Source organism: Peromyscus eremicus, chromosome 6 (genome assembly GCF_949786415.1).
Source record: "Peromyscus eremicus chromosome 6, PerEre_H2_v1, whole genome shotgun sequence".
NCBI lineage: Eukaryota > Metazoa > Chordata > Mammalia > Rodentia > Cricetidae > Peromyscus > Peromyscus eremicus.
Window position 1 is genome coordinate 115805915 of NC_081421.1, and position 23099 is coordinate 115829013.

Consider the following 23099-nt stretch of genomic DNA (forward strand, 5'->3'; position numbering starts at 1 on the left):
CTTTCAGGACTTTATAATTGAATGAGAAAGGCAAGCAAATCACTGCTGACAATAATACAATGAACAACAGATTTTTAAATCCACAATTATATTAAAGCCATATTCTAGAAACTACACATTACATAATAAATATTGAGAAAGAGTCTACAAATTGGGTAAAAATCACTGGAGAGAATTGGAAATGTGAAAGACAGAGAAACGTGGAGGAGACAGAAAAAGAAGGATGCTCACAGCAAAGTGAATCTAAATCCCCTTTTTGTGCATCACTCAAGAATCTGGGTGACCAAGGTGCTTTAAGTGTGATATGTAATTAAAGTATTTGTCACAGAAAGCTTCAATTAAATTCCCAGAAGTTTGAAAAATTAGAATTTAAGTGATGGTGTGAACTTAATTTGTAAAAAGAATTGTGAGTTACAAGCTATTCTCATCAACAGGGTCTCAGTTTTGTCCAAACATAGATGTCATTAAATGTTAAGTTATAAGTTCAGGACATGAGTGACATTTCAGAAGCTGTGAATGTGCATTTATAGTGAAGGGACACGAGTTCTAATAAAATGGAAAAGAACAAAGGAGTAACTGGTTTTTAAATTATTTGGGGGGCTAAAATACAGTGATGTGTGTGTGTGAGTGGGATGCACGCACACTTGCTTCATTCAAATTACTGGGCATAACATCTCTCTTACTAGCGTTTGTTACCTAGAAATCACTTGTTGATAGAGCATGCTTATATTGATTGGAAAAAAGTTTTGTTTTTGTACTCAAGCATTTGTATGGATATATAAGTAAGATCCTGTCTACCTTCCTCTCTTTTCGTTTCCAGGCATAGATATTCTTCATCGACTAGGCCTTGGAGGCAAAGATGTAAGATATGCATCATCAGTGACTGCTGTGCCGTCGTCATCCACACCATTACCTCAGAGGGTCCGCTTAACAGAATTTGGTGTCATTTTAAAAAACAATGCCTATATTGAGTCACCTCTTGTAAACATTTTACCAGTTAGCTTAAGACAGCCACTGACAATATTGATTGGGTTGCAATCACGTAAAGTGAACAATGCGTTTCTCTTCAGCATTCGCAATAACAACAGGCTGCAGTTAGGGGTCCAGTTACTACCTAAGAAACTAATAGTGCATGTTGGCGGAAAGCAATCCGTCGTTTTCAACTACAGTGTCCATGATGAGCGATGGCACTCATTCGCCATCACTGTCAGAGATCAAGTTGTCTCCATGTTTGTTGAATGTGGAAAGAGATATTTTAGTGGAGAGACTACTTCAGCAGCTCAGACCTTTGACTCTCTTAGTGTGTTCACCTTGGGAAGTATGAATAATAATTCTGTCCACTTTGAAGGAACAGTGTGTCAGTTGGATATTATTCCTTCCACAGCAGCATCTGCTGACTATTGCAGATACATGAAAGAGCAGTGCCCCCGAGCAGACACAGCCCAAGCTGAAACCAGCCTTCCTCACACAGCAGTAATGCCAACCAGACACCCTGAGCACACTACCTTGCCCAAAGGATTTGGTGAAGCAGAATCACCACAGAAGACATTCACAGAACACACTCCCTGGCCCAAAGGATTTGGTGAAATGGAATTGCCACAGAAGACATTCTCTGATGGCAAAAACATTCTAAATATCAGAAATAACGATTCTTCCACAGTACATAAAAGCCAAGAGCACCAGATATCAAGGTCCCAGTTAACGTCTTTCCTTTCAGAAAATGTATCGGCTGTGACTATCCCAAACTATGGAATTCAAGCTAAAAATGTCATCATCAAGGAAGAGAAAAACTTAAACCTGTCAGTGTCTCATCATCACCGTAGTGAGGCAAGAATAAATACAGAGGAGAAATTTAGCCCTCTCTTAGCTGGACCAGACAACATCACTCAACATTATGAGGAAGCAGCTGGCCTGGCCCTGCTTAAGCAGAAATCAGCTAGCATTGTACACACAAATCAAGAGGCCATGACTCATGTCGAGAAGGCTATCCTAACAAACCTACACACCAATGAACTCACGGAAATGGAACAGATTGTAAACACCACCCTGTATAGAGTGACACATGGGCCCTCTCTGGATAACCATCTTGAACTAAGGAAGGAAGGTGAATTTTACCCTGATGCTACTTACATCCCTGAAAACAACTATGAAGCCCAGCCTTATGATTACTATTATTATGAGGATTACAATGCAATGCTTGACATGGAGTATCTGAGAGGGCCTAAAGGGGACACTGGACCTCCTGTAAGTTGGATTTTTCTCTTTACACTATGTCTTAATGCACTAACTTACCTTGTATTTCAGTGTCTAGACCATACAACATAGGATAGACCAGAGCTGTCTAAGAAATGTACCCTGCCACAGTGGGCGACGTCATGCTTGTTCTAACAATCAGCCAGAGTGCAAACCTGTCTCAAATTATACTTTTTTTAATTGGTAGACTGAAAAGTTACCTAATTCTTGGTGAAGAGGTGGAGAAACTATATGGTTTTCTAATTCAGTTGAAATCCAACCAATAATTTTAACTGCAAAGTATAGATTTATATTCTTTATAAAAAAACAAAAACATGGGTTCAATGCCTAGTTATGTTAAAAGGATATATAAAAGCTAGATTATGGAAAAATGTAGTAAGTATACTCATTAAGTATGCCTTTATCAAAATAACATCAAATGGATTAGTAAAGTTTATTATTTGTTTTTTAGACAGGTGTTATTTTGTAGACAAATGCTAGGAAAAAAACAAACAGGGGTGTTATCAATCTCAGTGAAATATTTTCATTTCCATGGTGAATAATGTATTTCATTATCTCTTTCATGATGTAGTCAACTTACAAATGGATTAATATAAGCTCTACTTACTTAATATAAAAATATACAGTCAATCTACTTTGGGGAGAAAAAGATCAGCCTACTTAATGGAGAACCCCAAGACAATCTACTAATATGTCCTAAGGCACTGCCTTTTAGTAGTATTTTTATTGTCTTATGTGTGTGGATGTTTTGCCTGCATGTGTCTCTGTACCACATGGATGTCTGGTGGCCATGGAGGCCAGAAGAGGACATTCAGTGCCCTGGAGTTACAGGCTATTGTGAACCACCACATGGGTGCTGAGAATCAAACCAAGGTCTTCTGTGAGAACATCAAGTACTCTTAACTGCTGATCCATCTCTCTAACACCATCAAGACACTTCTTCATTTCATAAAAATACAACTTGAATCATCTAGAAACCAGAGACTGAGATAAGATGATGCCATGTCCTTGGTTGGTGTTTCCTTGTGGTTATTACTTGAGGCGGTTATAATCTCAACAACTCTTCCTAAAGCACACTGTTGGGAGTTACAATAAATCCAATAGATGCACTGATATATAGAATTAACCCTTTCTGGTACTTGTAAAGAATTATAGGTGGCCACCTACTTTCCTCAGAAAGTCAGTGTAGTGGGGTGAGTGAGCATTAATCTCCTAAACTGTTCTGTAAAGCCCCAAGTCCTTATTCCATCTGGATTTGTAATGCAAGAAAATGTTCAACAGACATTTTCTTAGTCTCTGCAGAGCTTGAGGCAAAAGCACAGCTTCTTTGTTCTAAAGGAGCCTACATTTCAACATGAAAAATTAAGTATAGTGTAACTGTATCTTGTGGTGAAACAAGAGACACACTATTGGGTGCTGGAGAGATGGCTCGATGTTAGGAGATAGAACCACTTCTTTCCTTAGTTCAGTTACCAGAACCCACCTTGGGCAGTTCACAACCACCTGTAACTCCAACTCCAAGGGAATCTGAAGCCTCTGGCCACTGAAGGCACTGCACTTAAAAGTGTGAGTACACACACACACACACACACACACACACACACACACACAATTAAAATAATAAAACAGATTATATGCAGCTGAAAGACATAGTCTCATATGTGGGGTGAAAAATCATATTTTGGAGCTGATCTCTAGGAAAGGTCCTATATAGATCACTGCATTAGGTTCTTATGACAAAGTTGTGTAGGACTGGGCCTTAAGGAGTAAATATTTTGATAGATGAGAAAGGCAGATTTCCCTTCTTAACATGGGGAAGGCAGAGTGGTAACTGTCGTCATTGATGTGGATGATGCTCTAACTAGCCCTTCATGTGCATTCTCTTGACAGAGCTTTGTAAAGTTAGCACAATTGTCCTCATGTTTTAGTGAAAGAAACTGAAGACTGAAGGAGTTTATTGTCTTGCCAATAATAACATGGCTTGTAAATGATACACCCAGGATTTGAATACAGATTTTCTGTCTCTAAGGCCAAACTCTTTTATGTTAGGCTGCATAACGATGGACATAAGCCCAAGCAAGGTAATGTCACATCATGGAGAGTCTTAACTGTCAAACTGATTGTTAGAACTTTATATTGTTCTCAGGAATTTTGTAGGTTTCTAAGCAAGAATACTAACTTACAAAAGTCAGTCAGGCCATAGTACCCAAAATAGATGTTAAGTTCCCAGTTCCATCTTGGTGTTGTATAATTTGGACCTTCTTCAGGTCAGAAGTAAAAATGGGAAGGTAGGATTTGAGAGATGGTTTGAAGGAAGATATATAATAGAGCTTGGGCATTAATTGGAACTAGAGTCCAAGTAAAAATAGAGCATCAGGATTGCTGTCATGTCCTAAGACTACAGACAGAGAGATTAGTGATAGTAATGCCGAAAATAATGATGAGAATCCGTCCATTTAACAGCAGCAGCAGACGATGGTTGATAAGAAGAAAGGCGATATATCATTCAGTCGAAAGAGTTGAAGAAGCGAAGTCAAGGCTGGGGTATAAATTTGAGAGTCTTCCTTGTTAATACTGAGTTGAAATGATAAGATTGTGTAATATTTTCAAAGAAAGACCTGTGCCGGAGGGTCAGGAACCAAAGCAGAGGGAACTTTGCTTGTTGGTTGTAGAAGAAGAAATCAGAGTAGTTGAAATGACTGAAGAGAGAAATATTGTGCTGATTACAAAAGCCAGTGAGGAGAAAAGATTATTTGAGGTGTGCATGTGTGTGTGTGTGGGGGGGGGGGATTGATCAGCATCGCTAAGAGCTGCAGAGAAGTAGAGTGAGAACTGAGTGGAGGTGGGGGGTGGGAATCCTTCCTCTCTTCTGATGGGAAGGCCACAGCTGAGCTTGGACAGGCCAACTCCAAAACTTTGTGGGAGACTGAGGATGGGTGACAGAGTGCTAGTGGAAGAATGAGTGGTGACATTTCTGTGGTCTTGGAGAGGCTGTTTTGCTTTCTGATGTTTCTGTGTAAGCCCTGTGGCCCAGCTAGTTTTTCACTTTCGGGTGATAGCATTTTTCTGTCTGCATCCCTATACAGTTCTTCTATACTGTGTTGATTAATGTATAATTTTTTAGATGCATAGTAAATGTACATATTTATGTACCATGTGATAATCCAATAACACATACAATCAAGTTATTAAGTACTTTTATCTCCTTATCATTTTTTGTGTATGGAGCCTTCAAATTCTGTCTTCTAGTTCTTCATGAAATCTATGTTACTGTAAACTAGCCACCTCTGTGCTGGAAGACCCAAAGCACCGTTCCCCTGTAACAGGACTTTTGTGTATGGCCTCCATCCACATACCCTCCTTCTCCTATCCTCTAGAAATCACTCTAGTCTCTTCTTTGAGACTGCTATATTCCTAGTTTTAGCTCCTATGCTTAAGTGAGAATATACACTACTTTTTTATGTCTTCAAACTCCATCCATGTTATGCTATCCTTGTCTGTGATACATACCATACTTTGTTACCTAGTCATCTCCTAGTGAGCACCCAGGTTGATTCCCTCACTTGGCGGTTGCTGATAGAGCCATGATAAACACGGAGGAGCAGGTTTCTCCTCCCATGCCAATTGCATTTTGTTGGGTATGTATATGCAGGATAGCTGGATGGTGAGGTAGTTCTATTTTCAGGTTTTGCGGACTGCCCATACTGCATCCTGTAACTGATGTACTAATTTACATTCCCACCAACCAGATTTTCTTCATCTTTGCTGTATTTGTTATTTTTTTGCTTTTTGGAAAAATAACTGAGGGAGATGATATCTCATTGTGGTTTTAATTGCATTTGGCTAGGGAAACTGAACATTTTTCACATGCTTATTAGACACTTGTATATCTTAATTAGGAATTGTCCATGTGCAGAGATTATTTTGCTGTGAGGTTTTCAAAGCTCTGATAGATTCTATTACCAATTTGTCTGAGGAATGGTTTGTAAATATTTTCCCATACTAATGATTATCTTTTCATCCTTTTAATTTAAGATTTATTTTTATTTTCTGTGTATGAGTGTTTTAACTTCATTTCTGTAAGTGCACTGCATGAATGCCTGGTTCCTGCTTAAGCTAGAAGAGGTCATTGATCCCCTGGATGTGGGATTATAGACAGCTGTGAGCTACCATAAGGATACTGGGAACTGAACCCAGGTCCTCTGCAAGAGCAGCCAGTGCTCTTGACCCCTGAGGCATCTTTCTAGCCCCTCCATTTCTTTCTTTATAAGTTGTTTAGCTTTATTAGTGAGCTCCTGGTATGTCACATTTGGTATAAGACAGATTTATTATGCCTTTAAAAGAATTACCTCAGCATAGCAGGTCAACACATCATGAAGATCCTTGGTATAATTCTTTTACAAGAACACAAAATCTTTAGTGCTTTCCCTTACTGAGGTTCAAGTGCTCTTTTAAAGTGTGTATAAAACGAAGCAAAAACAAAACAAAAAAAACCTGCACTTGAGTGCCAGCCCTAGGTTGAATTTCTCCTTCCATAATAAAAATAAATTTAGGTAAAAGTCACCCACAAAACTACTAGTTATGCTCTCTGTAAAAACAGATAACATGGCCGTAACTAAGCCATGGACTTCCTGCTGCCATTTCTGGCCAGATTAAAGAGGAGAAATGATAGAATTTCACCTCTTCCATGCTGATGTCGGTGAGAGGTTAATGTTGCTTCAAAACCACGTCAGCTGGGAACAGGGAATGGGGCGGGGAGGAGTTATTTTGGAATAGAAATGGGATAAGTATGTGTGAGAAAGACATGCTTACTATTTATCCTGCCTAATGCCTTAATGTTTGCTTCCTAAGGGTCCCCCCGGTCCCATGGGTATCCCAGGTCCATCAGGCAAGAGAGGCCCACGGGTGAGTAGATGGACTTCAAGTCATACTGTCAGGTAGAAGTGTAACATTCCAGGGTGTTTTTTTTCTAGAGCCGGGCAGTATGTACATTCTCTGGAAACATGTGTCTTCACACTTAGCTCCTCCGGTGCAGCCTTGCTTGTGTGAGTGTAGGCAGCCAAGGAACTCCTTGTGAAAATGTCCAGGAAATAGGATCAACTGTGGGCTGTTTGGCTGGCCCCTCACATTATTCTCAGTTATAAAGCGAGGCAAGTGTTCTAAGGTGAGGTTTGTTTGGGAAATGAAGGGGACTAGACTACCTTAAAGCAGCACGTTCTTGGATTGTATAGTGGGGAATACTGGAGCTATCGACTAGAAAACAAAATTCATGAAGTTGGAGAAAGCTGCCTTATGGATCAGTAGTAGTTTCTCACGTTACACAGGTCCCACAAAAGATTTTTTGCTCTGTTAGAATTAGTTTCTTTCAAGCCTAGAGAAATAAATGTAGATTTTTTGCTGAAGAAAGCCTTTCATCAATAAACTAGAAAAAAATCTGTGCTACCAAGACAGATGCAAATGGCTTTAATGTAATCGACTTTCTTTGCACCCTTATTTATATCACACTAGGAATATAAAGCCAAGCTGCTGTAAAGTATTACCTTACACTCTCTGTATCCACACCAAATGGCTGTTCATTTGAAGGCTGAGATAAATTCCCAGTCTATCAGCTCTCCCACATGTCCTCTAACCATTGCCTCTTCTCCATCCTCCAGCATGTCAGTCAGTCTTCCTCCCCCCTTCTGTGAGGAGGCTTTTGGAACCCTGCTTTTCTTTTCCAAGCCCTTCTTTGCACTGATTCTATTCCCTCTTTACTCCAAGGCTATTATTTTCCAACAGGATGACCTTCAGGTTCTGAATCTCAAACTATACCCAAGACACATAGGTTCCTGTCTCTAATGTCTCTCCCTCCTTCCCCCCCCCCCCCAACCTGCTGTCTCCTAAGGAGAAAATAGTCTGCTTCATGGGACTAGTTATCTTGGTTGCATTCCTAATTCCATCCCTTTTAATCAATTCTCTAACTTGAAAGTTGCAGTTTTGCAAATTCTCTCTCCTTAAATTTGGTCCTATTTGGTCACAATCAACAAGTCACTCCTCTTGGAAAAATCCCAGACTTTAATTGATACATGTTTTTCCTAAAGCTATATGTCAGCTCATGCTGAGTTTTGTGAAATAGGGTTAAACTCATTACCCTGAAGTCCACAGCAACAATTCATTCATTAATCTCCATAGATCTTCCTGCTTCTTTTTCGGTCTTAAGGTTTCCAATGTCATGGACTGTAATAGTTTCTTCTTAGTTTTATTCTTACTGATGTATTTTCAGTGTCAACATTGTTGAGTTCCCCAGAACAATTTTTCCTGAAGAGACAAGTAATTGCTGAATCTGTTATATGTTGCGGTGTATGCCTAGAGAACACAGAGGCGGGAATACAAAACCTGTCAGTCACCTGCAGACCTGAAGGCTTTCAGGAGAATGTATCTCAGTTTCTGTGCTCACTGGTTGTGTGAGCTTAAGTTTTCCCATTTGAGAGTAAAACTAAATTAGCTTTCTTGCAGGGTTGTTGGATGAGTTAGTAATGAGAATTATCAAGTATGATCAGAGTTCAAGGCACAAACTAGGTTCTCAGGGGAGAAAATTAATTTTTAAATTCAGATGATAATAATTTATCAGCAAAGTGAAATCAAATTCACAAACATTCAAGTGGCTGATGGAATACTATATGGAATACTAGACTAGTAAGATAAAGAGTCTCTTTTCAAAGACATTTTGATCCTGAAACTAAATGGCACAAGTCATGATGCATTTGAAACAATAACACAATATTTACATAACAGACTAGAACAGCATAAGATGCCTGGAGGCAACATACTATGAATGTTAACTTCATGATGAGAGTCTAAGGTTTTAAAAGGAAGGTGGAGCAACTGAGACTGAGGAAGTACTTGGATAGATGCGGCAAAGTTAACAAAGTCAGAATTTAAGGAAGTCATTGTCCCATGTGTAAATCTGGACTGTATAAATGGATGCAGAGGTTGAAGAGCACAGAAACCAAATGATCACATGTTGTTGGGCTTCTGACTCCACAGCATAGATGGAGAAGTAAGCTCTATGTGCCGCACAGAGGTGGTGGCTAATCCACACCTTGAGAAAGCATTTGATATGAAGGATGGGCTCCACCATTCTGCTGTCTGAATAACATAGCTATTCTTTCCAAGATGAGAATAGCAAAAAAAGGAATAACTTTAAAAATACAGTTATTGTATTTTTAGCATTTATTTTAATGTATATATTATGTAATAGTTATATGAATGTCAAAAGAAACCCTATTATTTTTATCTGTTCTTAGAATAATCAGATATTTTCACTATTTGCAGGGCATTCCGGGACCACATGGAAATCCTGGGTTACCTGGATTGCCAGGTCCAAAGGTGAGAAATTCCTAATGAGCATCATTCCATTTTCCTGACATCTTAAAAGAACCTTCTCTGCTTTTCAGGCTAGACTTGGGATGTAGAAAGTCTCTGACAATCCTAGGTCATGATTTTTTAACAAGATTGTTTGGGCAGGGGTCCTGGGTAGCATAAAAGAGCAAGCCAAGTGAGCCATGAGGAGCAAGCCAGAGAGCAGCATCCTTCTATGGCCTCTGCTTTAGTTCCTGCCTCCAGGCACCTGCCCTGCTTGAATGCCTGCCTTGGCTTCCATCAGTGATAGATTGGGATTGGGAATGGTAAGCCAAATAAGCTCTTTCTTCCCTTAGTTGTTTTTCTTCAGTATTTTATCACAGCAACAGAAAGCAAACATCCTACCTAGGTTTGATTGCCCCTTTATATACACAGTGTCACTTAGTCTAAAGGTGTTCTGGGTTTTGTTTTGTTTTGTTGAGATGAGGGTCCCACTGTATCAACATGGCTAGTGTTGAATTTCTGGACTCAAAAAATCTTCTTACCCCAGCCTTCCAAGAGCCAGCTTTCCTCTATGCCCAAATTATAATTTTTTAACATTAATATTGTTATTTAATGGTTTGGGTCCTTAAATATTGCAATATCATACAAGAAGTTTCTTAGGGCAATAATCTTGTAACCAACCATGTACCACTCTAGCGTCATTGGTAGAAATGGTGATGGCTCTGAACAGACAACCTAGAAAACAGGCTTTTCTCTCAAAAAATTTCTTTGATTGAAGGGCACAGGATTCTTAGTTGTATTTCTAATTTGCTTCTAAATTTGTAATTACTCAGAAGAAAAGACTGAGCATCAGGTGGGGCTTCTCCACTGGTCATCTCTCCTTACTTGGTCAGCTTGAGAGCTGTTTAAAGCATCCATAAATCCATGAAAGAAGATGCAGTTACCTATCTTTTTCACACAGAGTGAAAATAGTGTTTACCATTCTCTAAGAGTGGAGAATTATGTGTTCTTAGCTGAGAACGGTAATGAAATTCAGAGTTGAAGTTTTAAAGACTCTCCATGTGGCTTCTATATTTTATGAGATCTGACAAATACTTTGAGAAAAAGACACATTTATCTTAAGCATTTGGAACCATCTACTTTCTATTGACAACAGAATACCACAGATAGGGAAATTTATGAAAAAAAAGTTCATTTTTGCCTATGGTTCTAGTGTGTAAAATTTAAATCAACCATGCTAATCATCTTGCTGTGGTGAGCACCTTCTAGCTGGCTTCAGTGTGAGTGTGGAGCATAGAAGGGGTGAGGAGACAAAGGGACTTGACTTACAGCAACCCTCCCTTATGAGAGCCAATCAAGACCCTCTGAGAAGACAAGTCACTGCAGAGAGATGACTGACGTTTATTAATCTATGAACAACCAACACCTCGCACCTATGAACATGCCATACTGGATAATCAAGGCTCAATGTGAGTTTCACTGGGAACAATCCACAGTGACTTCACAATCCACAGTGGCGTCACAGTCCACAGTGACATCACAGTCCACAGTGACTTCACAATCCACAGTGGCGTCACAGTCCACAGTGACTTCACAATCCACAGTGGCTTCACAGTCCACAGTGGCTTCACAATCCACAGTGACATCACAAGAGGCATTATTTTAGTACTGTGTCCAGAAACACCGATTGAAGACTGATGTCATATTTCTCTTGAAATATGAAAGAAATCGCTGACTGTGAAAAGTATGTTTTAACAACAGAATAAAAGATTTTAACAGAGTGTTTTTTTATTTCTTATTTTTTCTTACTCATAAAAGTAATATTAGCATGCGCTTTCAAGATTTTGTAGGTAAAGTCACATGGTAAAATGTTAAGGTTTGTGATAAACAATTTACTTTTATTGAACTATCATCACTCTAATGCTATAATATTATTATTATTAATGAGAAATAAGTATTAATAGTGAAATAATATATTTAGCTAATATAAAAATTCATTGTCTCAAAAGTAGCAAAGGTGGTGTAAACTTTGCTATGTGGAAAGAAAATAGTTTTAATAATAATATTACTTAATGTTTATTTTTTTAAACTTCAGCTGTAGTTAGGATGTTTTTAGAGAGTGCAGCTTTTACAAACAAGACTAAAAGAAAACAACCCATGTCTAGCTCAAAGGTTTTTTCTATTTTTTTATTTGTTAACAATTTTTCCCATGAATTCGATAGGTTCTAGTCATTTTCATGCCTGCATGCCCTGTCACCCTCTTCCTCTCCCCACTGACAGTCAACCTCTGACTTCCCATCTTCTCTTTGTTTGTAACCAACTGAGGTTAAGTAGAGTTTCATGTACGCATGACTGGGAGGCTGTCTACTGGAGCCTGAGGAGCTTACCAATGGCTACATCATTGAAGAAATGAAGGAAGCCGTTAACTGCCACTAGCTCCTCCAGGAGGGCCCCTGCTCCATTCATGATGGAATGCTGATGAGCTCAGTCTTGGTCTTGTGGTGAAAACCACAGCTTTGTGCATTCATGAATGCAAAGTAATGTTATTTAATATCATATGCTATGTATAGCATCTGTGGACATATTACTGAACCCAGTAGTGTACACATATAACTCATGCTTCACAAAGTCTGTCTTGACTATCATATCTAGGGCCCCAAAGGAGATCCCGGGTTGTCACCAGGCCAAGCTGCTCCTGGAGAAAAGGTAATTATTTTTCAATGAAATAAAAATATTTTTATTTATTTCTAATATTTACCAATAAAAGTTTTTAGGGTCTTGGAGGATAGCAGAGCAAGGAAAGTGCTGCTGCACATGCATGAGGACCTGAGTTTGGACCTAGCAACCATATTCTAAAAACTAATATGGTGGACAGTACTGGGGTCTGTAAGTTCAGTGCTGGGAGGCAAGAAAGGCAAATCTTAGGGGCTTGCCCCCAGTTCCAGGTTTAGTTAGGGACCCTGCCTCAAGATGTAAGGCAAACAGTTATGGGTGGGAAACCCAACATCACCTCTGGCCTCCTTAAGTGTGTGTGCGCGCAAATAAATACTATTTTTCTCTCTTAAAATATACATATATATAGTTGTATGGCCAGAGAAGATAGCAGAAAACTGTTGAATTTTAATGAACAAAGAAATATTTGAAGAAGGAAGTAATTATGTTCCATCAGCTTCACTTGCTGATTTATCATCCCATTAATTTTATTCAGTGTCTGCTGTACCCTGACATTGTGTCAGACAGGGTGAATGGGCTGAAATGTTGGAGCAGAATGTGGTTTTGTGTTTGTGTTTATTCCTTTGAGACAGGGTCTCATGTAAATCAAGCTGGCCTCAAACTCAAAAGTAACATTGATCCCTACCTCTGTTCCCAAGTGCTGGGATCACAGGCAGCCGCCCCACCATATCTGGCCCAGGACTTGTTCTTAACTTCAAGGGCTTTACTGTTAATATATATGAGCATGTACACCTAAATACAAAGTCATATATTTTAGGAATGTTCTACATCCTTTGCATCAGTGATTCTCAACCTTCCTAATGCTGCAGCCCTTTAATACAGTTCCTCATGGTGTGGTGACCCCCAACCATAAGATTATTTTCATTGCTACTTCATAACTGTAATTTCATTACTGTGATAAATTGTAATGTAAATGTCTGTGTTTTATGATGGTCTTAAACAACCCCCGTGAAAGGGCCACTTAATCCCAGAGGGGCCGTGGCCCACAGGCTGAGAACCACTGCTTTACCTAGTGAAAAGGCTAAGCAGTTTTCATGCCGTATCTTCTAGCTGTAAAGACCAGAGCAGCTAGACCTTAGGTCGATTGCACATAAGTGGTAGCTGGCAGGATTGATGATAGAACTAAGCTTTCTAACTTCTCATCCAGGATGCCTTTCATGACATCATAATACTCTGAAATTTGTGGGTAAAAACTAATGATTTAAATTAAAGACAGCAACAAACCCCCAATTGGGAGGATGATGCTGATTTCAGTAAGAATAAGTAAAAAGAGAATTTTTATTTTATTTTGATTTGTTATTGTGGAATTAGTGATGTTCTTTATTATTTTCATTTTGTATTACTTCACTTTGCTATTTGATGACTTCATAATGTACATAATGAGTTCTGATCTCTCTCATCACCACCATGTCTTAAATCCTCCCCACGTTTGCCCACCCAAGTTCTTCCTACAAATCTCTTTCTCATACTACTATATGTAGTTTTAACATAGTAAAATTATAAACAACAAAACAGTTATCAAATAAGAATTACAGTTGCAATATCCAGTCCATTTGTATTTGGCAAAATTAGAGAAAACACTCTATTATTTGTCTTATCTTTATGAGTCTAAAAATTTTATACCTAATTTACCTTTTATCACAACTAAGGAAAATTTAACTCTCTCTAGTTTTCAACTTCATTAAAGACCCCAGAAAGGTGAAATGTTACCTAACAACAGGGACATCTGGCTGCCTAGACAGTCACCCAAAGTTGTTCTGTAACATTGGGTTATCCAACTTTGGTCTACAGGCCTAGTATATCTGACATATATTTTTGAGAAGCAGAGGATTTTGAAGGACTGCTTTACCTTGTCTTAGCAAAGTTTAGTAGTAGCTTGTTTTTTTATCTCACTGGTCCAATTTGGGCAGTATACTGTCAGCAATTGAGGCAAAGGCAGTTTCTTTTGCTAGCTTTTACCATAAAAAAAGTAAAGTTCATATGGAGTTTCTTCAATGCCCATTATCTTCTTTGAAGTAAATTGGTGCTGCTAGGAGCGGATGTGTCTCACTGTCAAGAAAAGCCTTATGTTATTAAAACATTTTAAATGCCATATTATGTAGGTCTTTGAAGTGTTTGAAGACCATCTATCTATCTAATATATCTGTTTAACCTTGAAAACATACTTAATATGACTATAAGTTTGATTATTATAGATGACAAACTACTAACCTGCATTTCTTAACTATACATTATATTTTTAAATTAGTTGATAAGCACAATACCTCAACAAAGAGTAGAAACATACATATAGCATAGCAAAAATAACTTTAAATTTTTCGTCAATAAACCAAAATCCATACCGATGTATAATATTTAAGACTAGTAGTTGCTTTTTTAGTTTAAAAGTAGATTCAATAACCTACTCCTTTATCCTATCATTTCTATATCATTATCCTCCCCTTTTTTTCTTTTAGAAAGAGATCTTTGAATTAACTCTTGTTTGGCTTCTTTTTTTCCTGACTATAACTGATAACAACTTATAACCAATCCCCTTAAATGATAACAAATATCCATACCTCATCTTTTGGGAATGTGAATGTCGTTCTCTAAACTACTTCCTGTTGTCTGTGGGCACTGGTATCTTTGAGGGAACTCTGAGAAAATCAAGATAATTGTTAGGTCTTGGCTGGAGTATTCTGTGAGGCTGGACCATCTCAGGCAGCAGCCTTGATGCTGTTCTGGACGCAGAACTCCAAGGAAACAAGAACAGAGGCATTTTGAGATGCTAGATCACCTGGGCCATTTGTTTTTTATTGGTGTCTGGTTTCCTTGCTCTAAAAATACATAAACTTTTAAAAGTAACATACATATTTGCATTAGTACAGGTATAGATGTGTGTTGTATACAAGTTAGCCAAAGATGATTTTTTTCTTATGTTTGAGCAGAAAAAATAGATGTCACATGCTTTGTAATTTTTCTAGGTTTATTTCTTTATGTTTGTAGTCAGGATTTTCAGGGCATCTTCTTGATAAAACCTGATCCATATCAATCTGGAATGAATCTACAGCCTCTCATTTCCTGTGGAAATAAAATCATAACCCCTCTCACAAAGAAACACGTTTTGACTTGCATTTTGAAGTCAAGATATTTTTAAAATATATAGATTGGTTAATCTAGCAGCTGTCATAACCCAATGTCTCTTAGCAGCCAAAAAAATTTAAAGACAACACAGTAACATACAGGATCCAGACTCTCTGTGTATTTTCCATCTATATGTAGCTTTTTTCTTTCATATTACTTTACTCTATTTTTAAGCACTTTATTATTTTAAAACTATATATTTTTTATGACTGTCTATATCCTTTTTCTTTTTTCTCCCAAGCCTATGTATATTTTTAAATACATTGTAACCCATCTAGAGTTGTTGTTTTTTCTGTCTGGATCTGTCTTTACTGAGCATCTGTATTGTTTTTGATTGCATGAGATGAATCTTAAACTTCTGTATTAGTCACTGGCTTGGCTCAGCTTAATGCATAGCATTAGCTGCTGGCTCCTCTACCCCTTGGTTCCCTGAGAGCTTAGCTTCATGGCAGAGGTACCAGTGGGAGCCACATTTACCACTCCAACTCTGGGAAGTTGTTGGGTCCATGCTGCCACCTAATAGCACACCGCCCACTGCTCATAAACCTCATTTAAATGTTCATTAGCAGGGCCTCTTAAAAGAGCCACGCCCGTGTTTGCCACTAGCGCCAGTGAGGAAGCTGCCACTTAAAGGAGCCGTGTCTTTGTTTACCACTAGCAAACACAGTCTACCTGAGAAAAGGAAGTTACCAAGAAGCCTTGTTTGACTCCATTTTTGTGTGTTTGGAACTCCTCCCCCCTTTTATTTAAAGTTTTCTCAGGTTATATGTGGATCTATGTTGCCCTACTTTGGGTGCCATTTGTAGGTGGACTTTTTTTTCCCTGCCTGCCAGTTCCCAAATAACTAACACAGAAACTTAATGTTAATTATAAATCTTTAGCCAATAGCTCAGGCTTGTTACTAGCTAACTCTTACAACTTAAATTAACCCATTTATATTAATCTACATTCTGCCATGTGGCCATACCTCTCTTTCATCTTGAACCTTGTGTTTCCTCTCTATATCTGCTGGCAACTCCTCTGACTCTACCTTCTTTCTTCCCAGCATTCTCTCTGCCCAAAAAATTTTGCTTAGCCATCAAGCCAATGAGCTTTTTATTAATAGTGAAAGCAATACATATTTACACTGTACAAAGATTGTTCCTCAGCATCTTATCCTCTGCTGGGGGGGGGGCGACAAAAGGCAGACAAAAGTCTGTATTGTTTGGGGGCCTCCCTTTCCAACCACTTCTACAGAGGTGTTCCACACTCAGGCACTAGGAGTTTAATGACTCTGTTTCCAGGAGAGCAGCATTTTCTAGCCATGCTGAGTATCTTCTTTTAATCCCTTCCCCACTTTTAAATTGGGTTACATGATAGTTTTTTTTGTACACTCTTCATTTTGGTTAATCTCCTCCCTGCCCCCCCCCACCTTCTGGGTGTGTGTTTTTAGTTTCTTTGTTTGAGATGAGATCTCTCTATGTAACCTCGGCTTACCTGGAGCTCATGATCCTCTGGCCTCGGGATCCTGAGGCTGGGGAATACAGGCGAGTGCCACCATATTTTGTTGCTAGTGGAGTCTATAGGATGTCATTCAGGAAGATCTCGATAAATGTGATACAAGTATAAGATGGTTCTGTTCATTGTTACAGAATCACAAGTTAAAAATCTTCAAACAGTTCCAGTGATTGCTGGGTTGAAATCTGATCTTGCAATTGGCTTACAGAAACTTTTATGCATTTAAAGCCTCATCAGGAATCCTCAAAAAAAAAAAATCTAAAGTTTTAGTAGTTTTCTTTCTGTTATAGAACTGAGTTCAGAGACTCTAAAAAACTTAGAAAGGGAACCAAAGTCTGTTTCCAGAAAGACAGTATCTTCATTGACCTGGTCATCATTCTGAGGAAAAGTGCTAGGTCATCTGAGGACTACAAATGCCATCTTTTCAAGTACCTAAACATAGCACGTTTACTCTCTTATTAAATGCCGGAATTAGAGGTCAACTCTGTTTACTGACTTCAAACTAGAGGCTCCAGATTAAACATAAGCATTCATATCAAATGCTTGGTTTTATCTTTCTCTGTGATTTTTTTTTTGTACAAAATATAGGGTGGCTCAGTATGGGAGTGGGAACTTAAATGATGTTGCTACTTGAAGTGTTTACACTTTTGACTTATTTATGTACTAACCATGGATAATATTGTATATAAGAAATGCAGTTAGACGTAAAATTTAATATCACTCTGGCATTGAGCTTTAAATGAAACCCATGGTTTAAAAATGACAGATGCATCTCCTTGCCTTTTGGGCTTTTCAGTGCAAGGGCTGACCAGGCCTTAAGCATGATAGGAAAGTGCTGTACCACTGAACTATGTCCCCAGCACTCTCCTTTCAGTGTGTGTGTGTGTGTGTGTGTGTGTGTGTGTGTGTGTGTGTGTGTGTGGTGTATGTAGTGAGCATTCACATGCCACAGCGTATGTGTGAAATTCGGACAACAACCTTGACTATTGGGTTTTGCCTTCTGCTGTGTTGGAGATAGGGTCTCTTTGTTGTTTGCCGCTGCATAACCCAGGCTAGCTGAGCCACAAGCTTTCAGGGACTCTCTTCCATCTGCCCCCTATCCTGCCAGCAGAGCATTGCGGTTGCAGAGGTGACCTACTACACCCAGCTTCAGCTTCTCCTGGGCTCTGGGGATTTTAAATCGGATGGACTCTCATGCCACGGGCAGCAAGCCCTTTACCCACTGAGCGTCATCCCAGGCCTCTTCATCCCCAATTTTATTTTGAAGGAGAGGGATGCTGAAAAAAGTGAGAAAGAATGATGGTAAGGGTTGAGAAAGAAAGAGATGGAACTTAGGCCAGATCATCAAAATCAGCAATATATGCATAAAGGCTTGTTGTCTCACATTAAAGTTTTAATTTTCTATTTTCTTTTATGGTATTAAACCTCTGTGTTTTGTTTACAGGGTGACCATGGTGTTTTGGGATTAGTGGGCCCCCCTGGTTTACAAGGTGAAAAGGTAAGAGGAGTTTAGGAGTTTTTCTCTGACATAATCGAATGCCAGGTGGGTCTCAGAATGCTTCTATGGCTGTAATTCCATTTTGAAGTTGAGCCTGACACTGATGTCCCAGATCTCTTTGCTCAGCAGAAGAAAATTAATCAGAAAGTTTAGTCATGATAATCCACAAAGTTAATATCCATTAAAGACGAGATCTTGAGTAAAAAGACCCTTGAGTTTAGTGATGGATTCCAAATTCCAACATAAGATAAAGTCAACACCGCAGACAGGGTACCCCTCTTTTAAGGTATATCAACCCAGCATCTTACTTCTGAGGCTCTTCTGACTTCTTATAACATTTATGCCCAAATGAGATGCCTATCAGTAATTAGATTTCTTTTAAAGATTCCCACTTATAAGGAAGTAATGACTACCATGATGTGTCTGTAAATATGAGCCTAATGACTACCATGATGTGTCTGTAAATATGAGCCTGAGGAACAGTTTGCTGGTCAGACTTTTTGTTGCCAGTTTAAAAGGAGGGAAGATTTAATTTGGCTGACAGTTCACAAATTTCAGTCCTTGGGCAGCTGGCCCTGCTCTTTCTCATTTGTCGTGAGTCAGGGCATCAGGTGGGAGGGGCAAGGTTACTCACCTAATGGTAGCCAGGGATCAGAGGCAGAGAGGGGCAATGGATAAGACTGGTCCAAGAGCCCATCCCAGGGGCCTACTTCTTCCACTTAGGTCCTTCATCCTAAAATTCCTAGCACCTCCCCAGATAACTTCCCTGGCTGGGACCACACCTTCGATCCACAAGGATCATGTGGGAAGGCACCCATTTCTGCACCGGAACAGGTTGCATGGACATGAGTATTGGCAATAGCTAAGGAAGAGCAAGGCACTTGACAGCTTCGTTTTCATCCACCCAGCTACTGTAACTAGTCCTCGGGTAAATGAATTGTCCATGGCTAATGAGATGTGACAATAGCTCAGAAAACTACTGAAAATTCAAGATGATCTTGTTTTATTTCTGAGAATGTTTTCTTCCTGTTCTAATTGCACCCATTAATGGAAACTGAGTACAGATTTTTGAAAACTAGGTGATGTTAAGAATGCAAAAGACATAAGTATACAATCTAACTAGTTCTTTACTTAGCTGGACTGAGACAAGTTCCCATCTGACTGTCTATCTGTATGCATTTTATGTGAATGTATAATCTACATTCAAAAGGAGTTTGGTGTACTTTACTGATACTCCTGTATGGAAGGGTAAAGGCAGACACTATTTGGTAGAAGGTTCAGGTAATTAATGACCTTTTGAAAAGTTGAACTCCTTAATTCAGTTTAATTTTTTTTTTTTGGTAACATTTAATTCACAGAGTTGGTTCCTACAAATAGGACCTGTGCTAGAAGAATCTAGAATGTACTTGTACTAGCAGTGTCTTGCACACCCCGTTCCTTCATTCTTACAGTGTACCCCCAGAGTAGTAGATGAAACCTAAACTCAAGTCTATACTAAGTTTCTCTAAGTGAAGAAGCTAAGATTGGCCCAGAGAGGTTAAGAAAATTGCCTAGTATCACCAAGAGTTACAGCAGGATCAAGATAGAAAGCCCATGGAGACTGAACCTGTGGGCTTCTAACTATACCCATGTTCATGATGAGATGGAAATAAAGTGCTTAGGTTTGGATTGATATGAACTAATTACATCTTTTTATCAGTTGAACCATTTCATGGATTACTTTGGTAACACTGCTAATATCAAAAATAACTATTTTATTATGTGTAATGTTCTAGTCTGCTGAGCACATTTTAAAACAACCCTGGGGTGTATATAATACTGAATATACCATTCAGAAATTAACTGAAGTGTGCAGGGCCTAAATAATTCACCCAAAGCCACACAACTGTTCACTGGTGACCTTGGATTCAGTCCTGGCCTGTTGGACACAAATGACTGTGTTCTTGATAATTTTTCACAGTATTTCCTATGTGCTAATTTATTATTTAAGTCAATATTTATTAGAGTTTCAGTTTGCCATATTTCTAACTGTCTCTAGTCTGTGTGAAAAGGAAGCATGATGCTGATTTTCATGGGAGTTTTGGGAAACAGATGACATGACTTCACTATTCTTTCTCTGGAAAGCATATGAAAATATTAAAATTATCCTAATATAAACCAAACTCAAACTCAAGTGATATTAAAATCCAGAATGTCTGCAAGGGAACTCACAAAAATGGTTGAGATAAATAAAGATTAATGTGGAAAGTTTTGACAACTCTAAGTACTACTGAGATAGAAATAGCAATGTGAGGCAGCTGAAATATTTTTTTTTTACTCTCCAACAGAATTATGTTAATTCACTCTTTCTCCCTTCAGCTTTACTTACCTCTATTTTTAAAACGGTACCAACATCTCTATCCAACAATGTTTGTCCCCTCTATTGACCCCTCTATTACATTGCTTCTACTTAACCATCTTCTTGTAACTCTTATTTTCCTAGGAGCTAAAGTATATTTTCGATTTCCACTTAATAGTTTTTTTGCCAAAACGGCAGATAAATTGAATCCAGAATGCATGCTGAGTTGGCTAGAAGACAAAGGTTGGGAGTCCAAGCTTGGATTCAGATAGCTTTTTAAATTGCTTTATAAATAGCCCATCAGCTGCTATATTAAAATTGGAAGCCAGCTATTTTGTCTTGTAAGAACATCAGCAATGTGATCAAATGAAAAAATTTTTTCCTAGGTTCAAGAGGATGAGGGATGCAAGCAGTTAATTGTGAAATATACGAGCATTTAAAACACTCTTTTATGATGCATGGCATTTTTGACTATCAGAAATCATTACTGTGTTTTAAATAATAGTTATAAGCCAACATGAACTCCTGTTTTATTTGACTAGAATTGCTTTAGTTATTTGAAAAAGTCCATAGCAAAGGAGACACAACACAGTAAAAGCCTGTGTGAAGTAGGAAAGGAGGAAACTGCTTACATAGAGTCCACTGTGATTTCCCAGTCCCTCAAAAGCTGTGTAAAGCAAGGGCAGACTGAGGCGCTGTAGACACCCCGTTCAGTGGGAAAACTAATAAAAGAATCTAGCTTGGAAAAAAGTCAGGGCCTGACGAGACAATGTGAAGATTTCCGCCACTCCACTGCCAACTCTATACATCATTTCTCACTGGCCCATCCTTCCTATAAAAGTCTGCAGAGCTGTTTCACCTTGGCTTGATTCCCAGCCCAATGTGGTACTAACATCTCAATCCAAAGCTACTACTTACAAGCTGTGTCGCCGCCGCCCGTCTCCATGTCTGTGCCCTGCTCTTCCTGCAAACAGGGAACTGGAGAGCAAGGCCACATAGTTCTGAACTCCCTAGAATGGAAGCTAGGGGTGGCCAAAACCTTGTCAGCTGGGGGGCTTTGAAAATTATATTTCCTTCAGACTGACTTAGGTTGTTGACATTTCAACATTGGCAATAAATTCATTTGGCTTAAGGTATTTCAGCTTCCACAATTATATCCTCAGAATTAGCTGCATCTGTCATTGGGCATTGCCATGGCTAGGTCAGTAGTTTTTCCATTCAAAAGCCTGTTGTATGGTCAAGTTATTGTTCAAAGAAGTACTAAAATTAAAGTCTTGGACTGGCCAGGTGGCTCAGTGGGTAGAGGCACTACCCACCAAGCCTGACAGCCTGAGTTCTATCCCTGGGACTCATGTCCCAGGAGAAAAGTGACTCCTGCAATTTGTCCTCCAGTCTCCGTACACACGCCATGGCACATGTGTGCATGTACTTGCACACACACAAATAGATAAATTTAATGCAAGTAAACAAATTTATAATTAAAATCTATGTAAAACATAGATCCTAAGCCGTATTTATGATTGGAATTACTACTGTGCAAATATTGTATCATAACAAATTTAAGATGATTCTTTAATTTATTATAATACATTTTAATCTGTTTTCAAACAGAGATATTAAATTTTCTCATTGACCAAGTTCCTTAAGGAATGTTTTTATTCTTATCCGGGTATACTTTTAAAAAATCATATGTTGTTAGTTTTGACCTTTTGATGTTTAATCTAGTCAAATGAAATGCTCAAAATCAGAATCTCTATTTCACCCAAGTGGTTTTCCATCCACTTTTTCATCACTTCACTCCATCATTTAATGAACACCCACTGAGGCACTGAGACAGAATAACACGGAAAAGGAGCCTAATGAAGTTTAAGCTCCTTAAGAGGCCCGTGCATCACCTCTAATATCTGTAACTCCAGTCTGGCCTGATTTACAGATGTCTTTCATCTGGATTATAACAACCTTTCTCCAAACCACCTTCTTCCATCTGCTTACCCCAATGTCCTCACTCCAACATCTGGATGAGCAACATAAAGAAAAGAATGATTTATTTCTGCTCACAGCTTCAGGTTTTTCTGTCTGTGGTCCTTGGTCCCACTGACAGTGAGCCCATGATGAGGTGGACACTGGGATAGAGCATGTGGAAGGGGAGTTCCTCACTTCATGTGGTCAGGAAGCTGAGACTGGAAGAGACTGGGGGCCTGATATAATCTTAAAGGCACACCTGCTTCCTCCAGTAGGCCCCATGTCCTACACCAGAGTGCCCCCAAATAGTGCCACCAGCTGAAGATTAAGCATCCAACCTGAGCACTGCGG

The 23099-nt window shown here is 38.9% G+C and overlaps 1 protein-coding gene across 1 annotated transcript in view; it reads left to right on the forward strand.

The window, feature by feature from the left end:
- Col24a1 (collagen type XXIV alpha 1 chain) overlaps window positions 1-23099 on the forward strand; it is a 293451-nt gene that overhangs the window by 18787 nt on the left and 251565 nt on the right. Inside the window, exons 3-7 of the mRNA XM_059266384.1 lie at window positions 821-2244; window positions 7105-7158; window positions 9568-9621; window positions 12250-12303; window positions 18395-18448. Coding sequence (XP_059122367.1) covers window positions 821-2244; window positions 7105-7158; window positions 9568-9621; window positions 12250-12303; window positions 18395-18448 — 1640 coding nt within the window. The remainder of the gene's footprint in view (window positions 1-820; window positions 2245-7104; window positions 7159-9567; window positions 9622-12249; window positions 12304-18394; window positions 18449-23099) is intronic.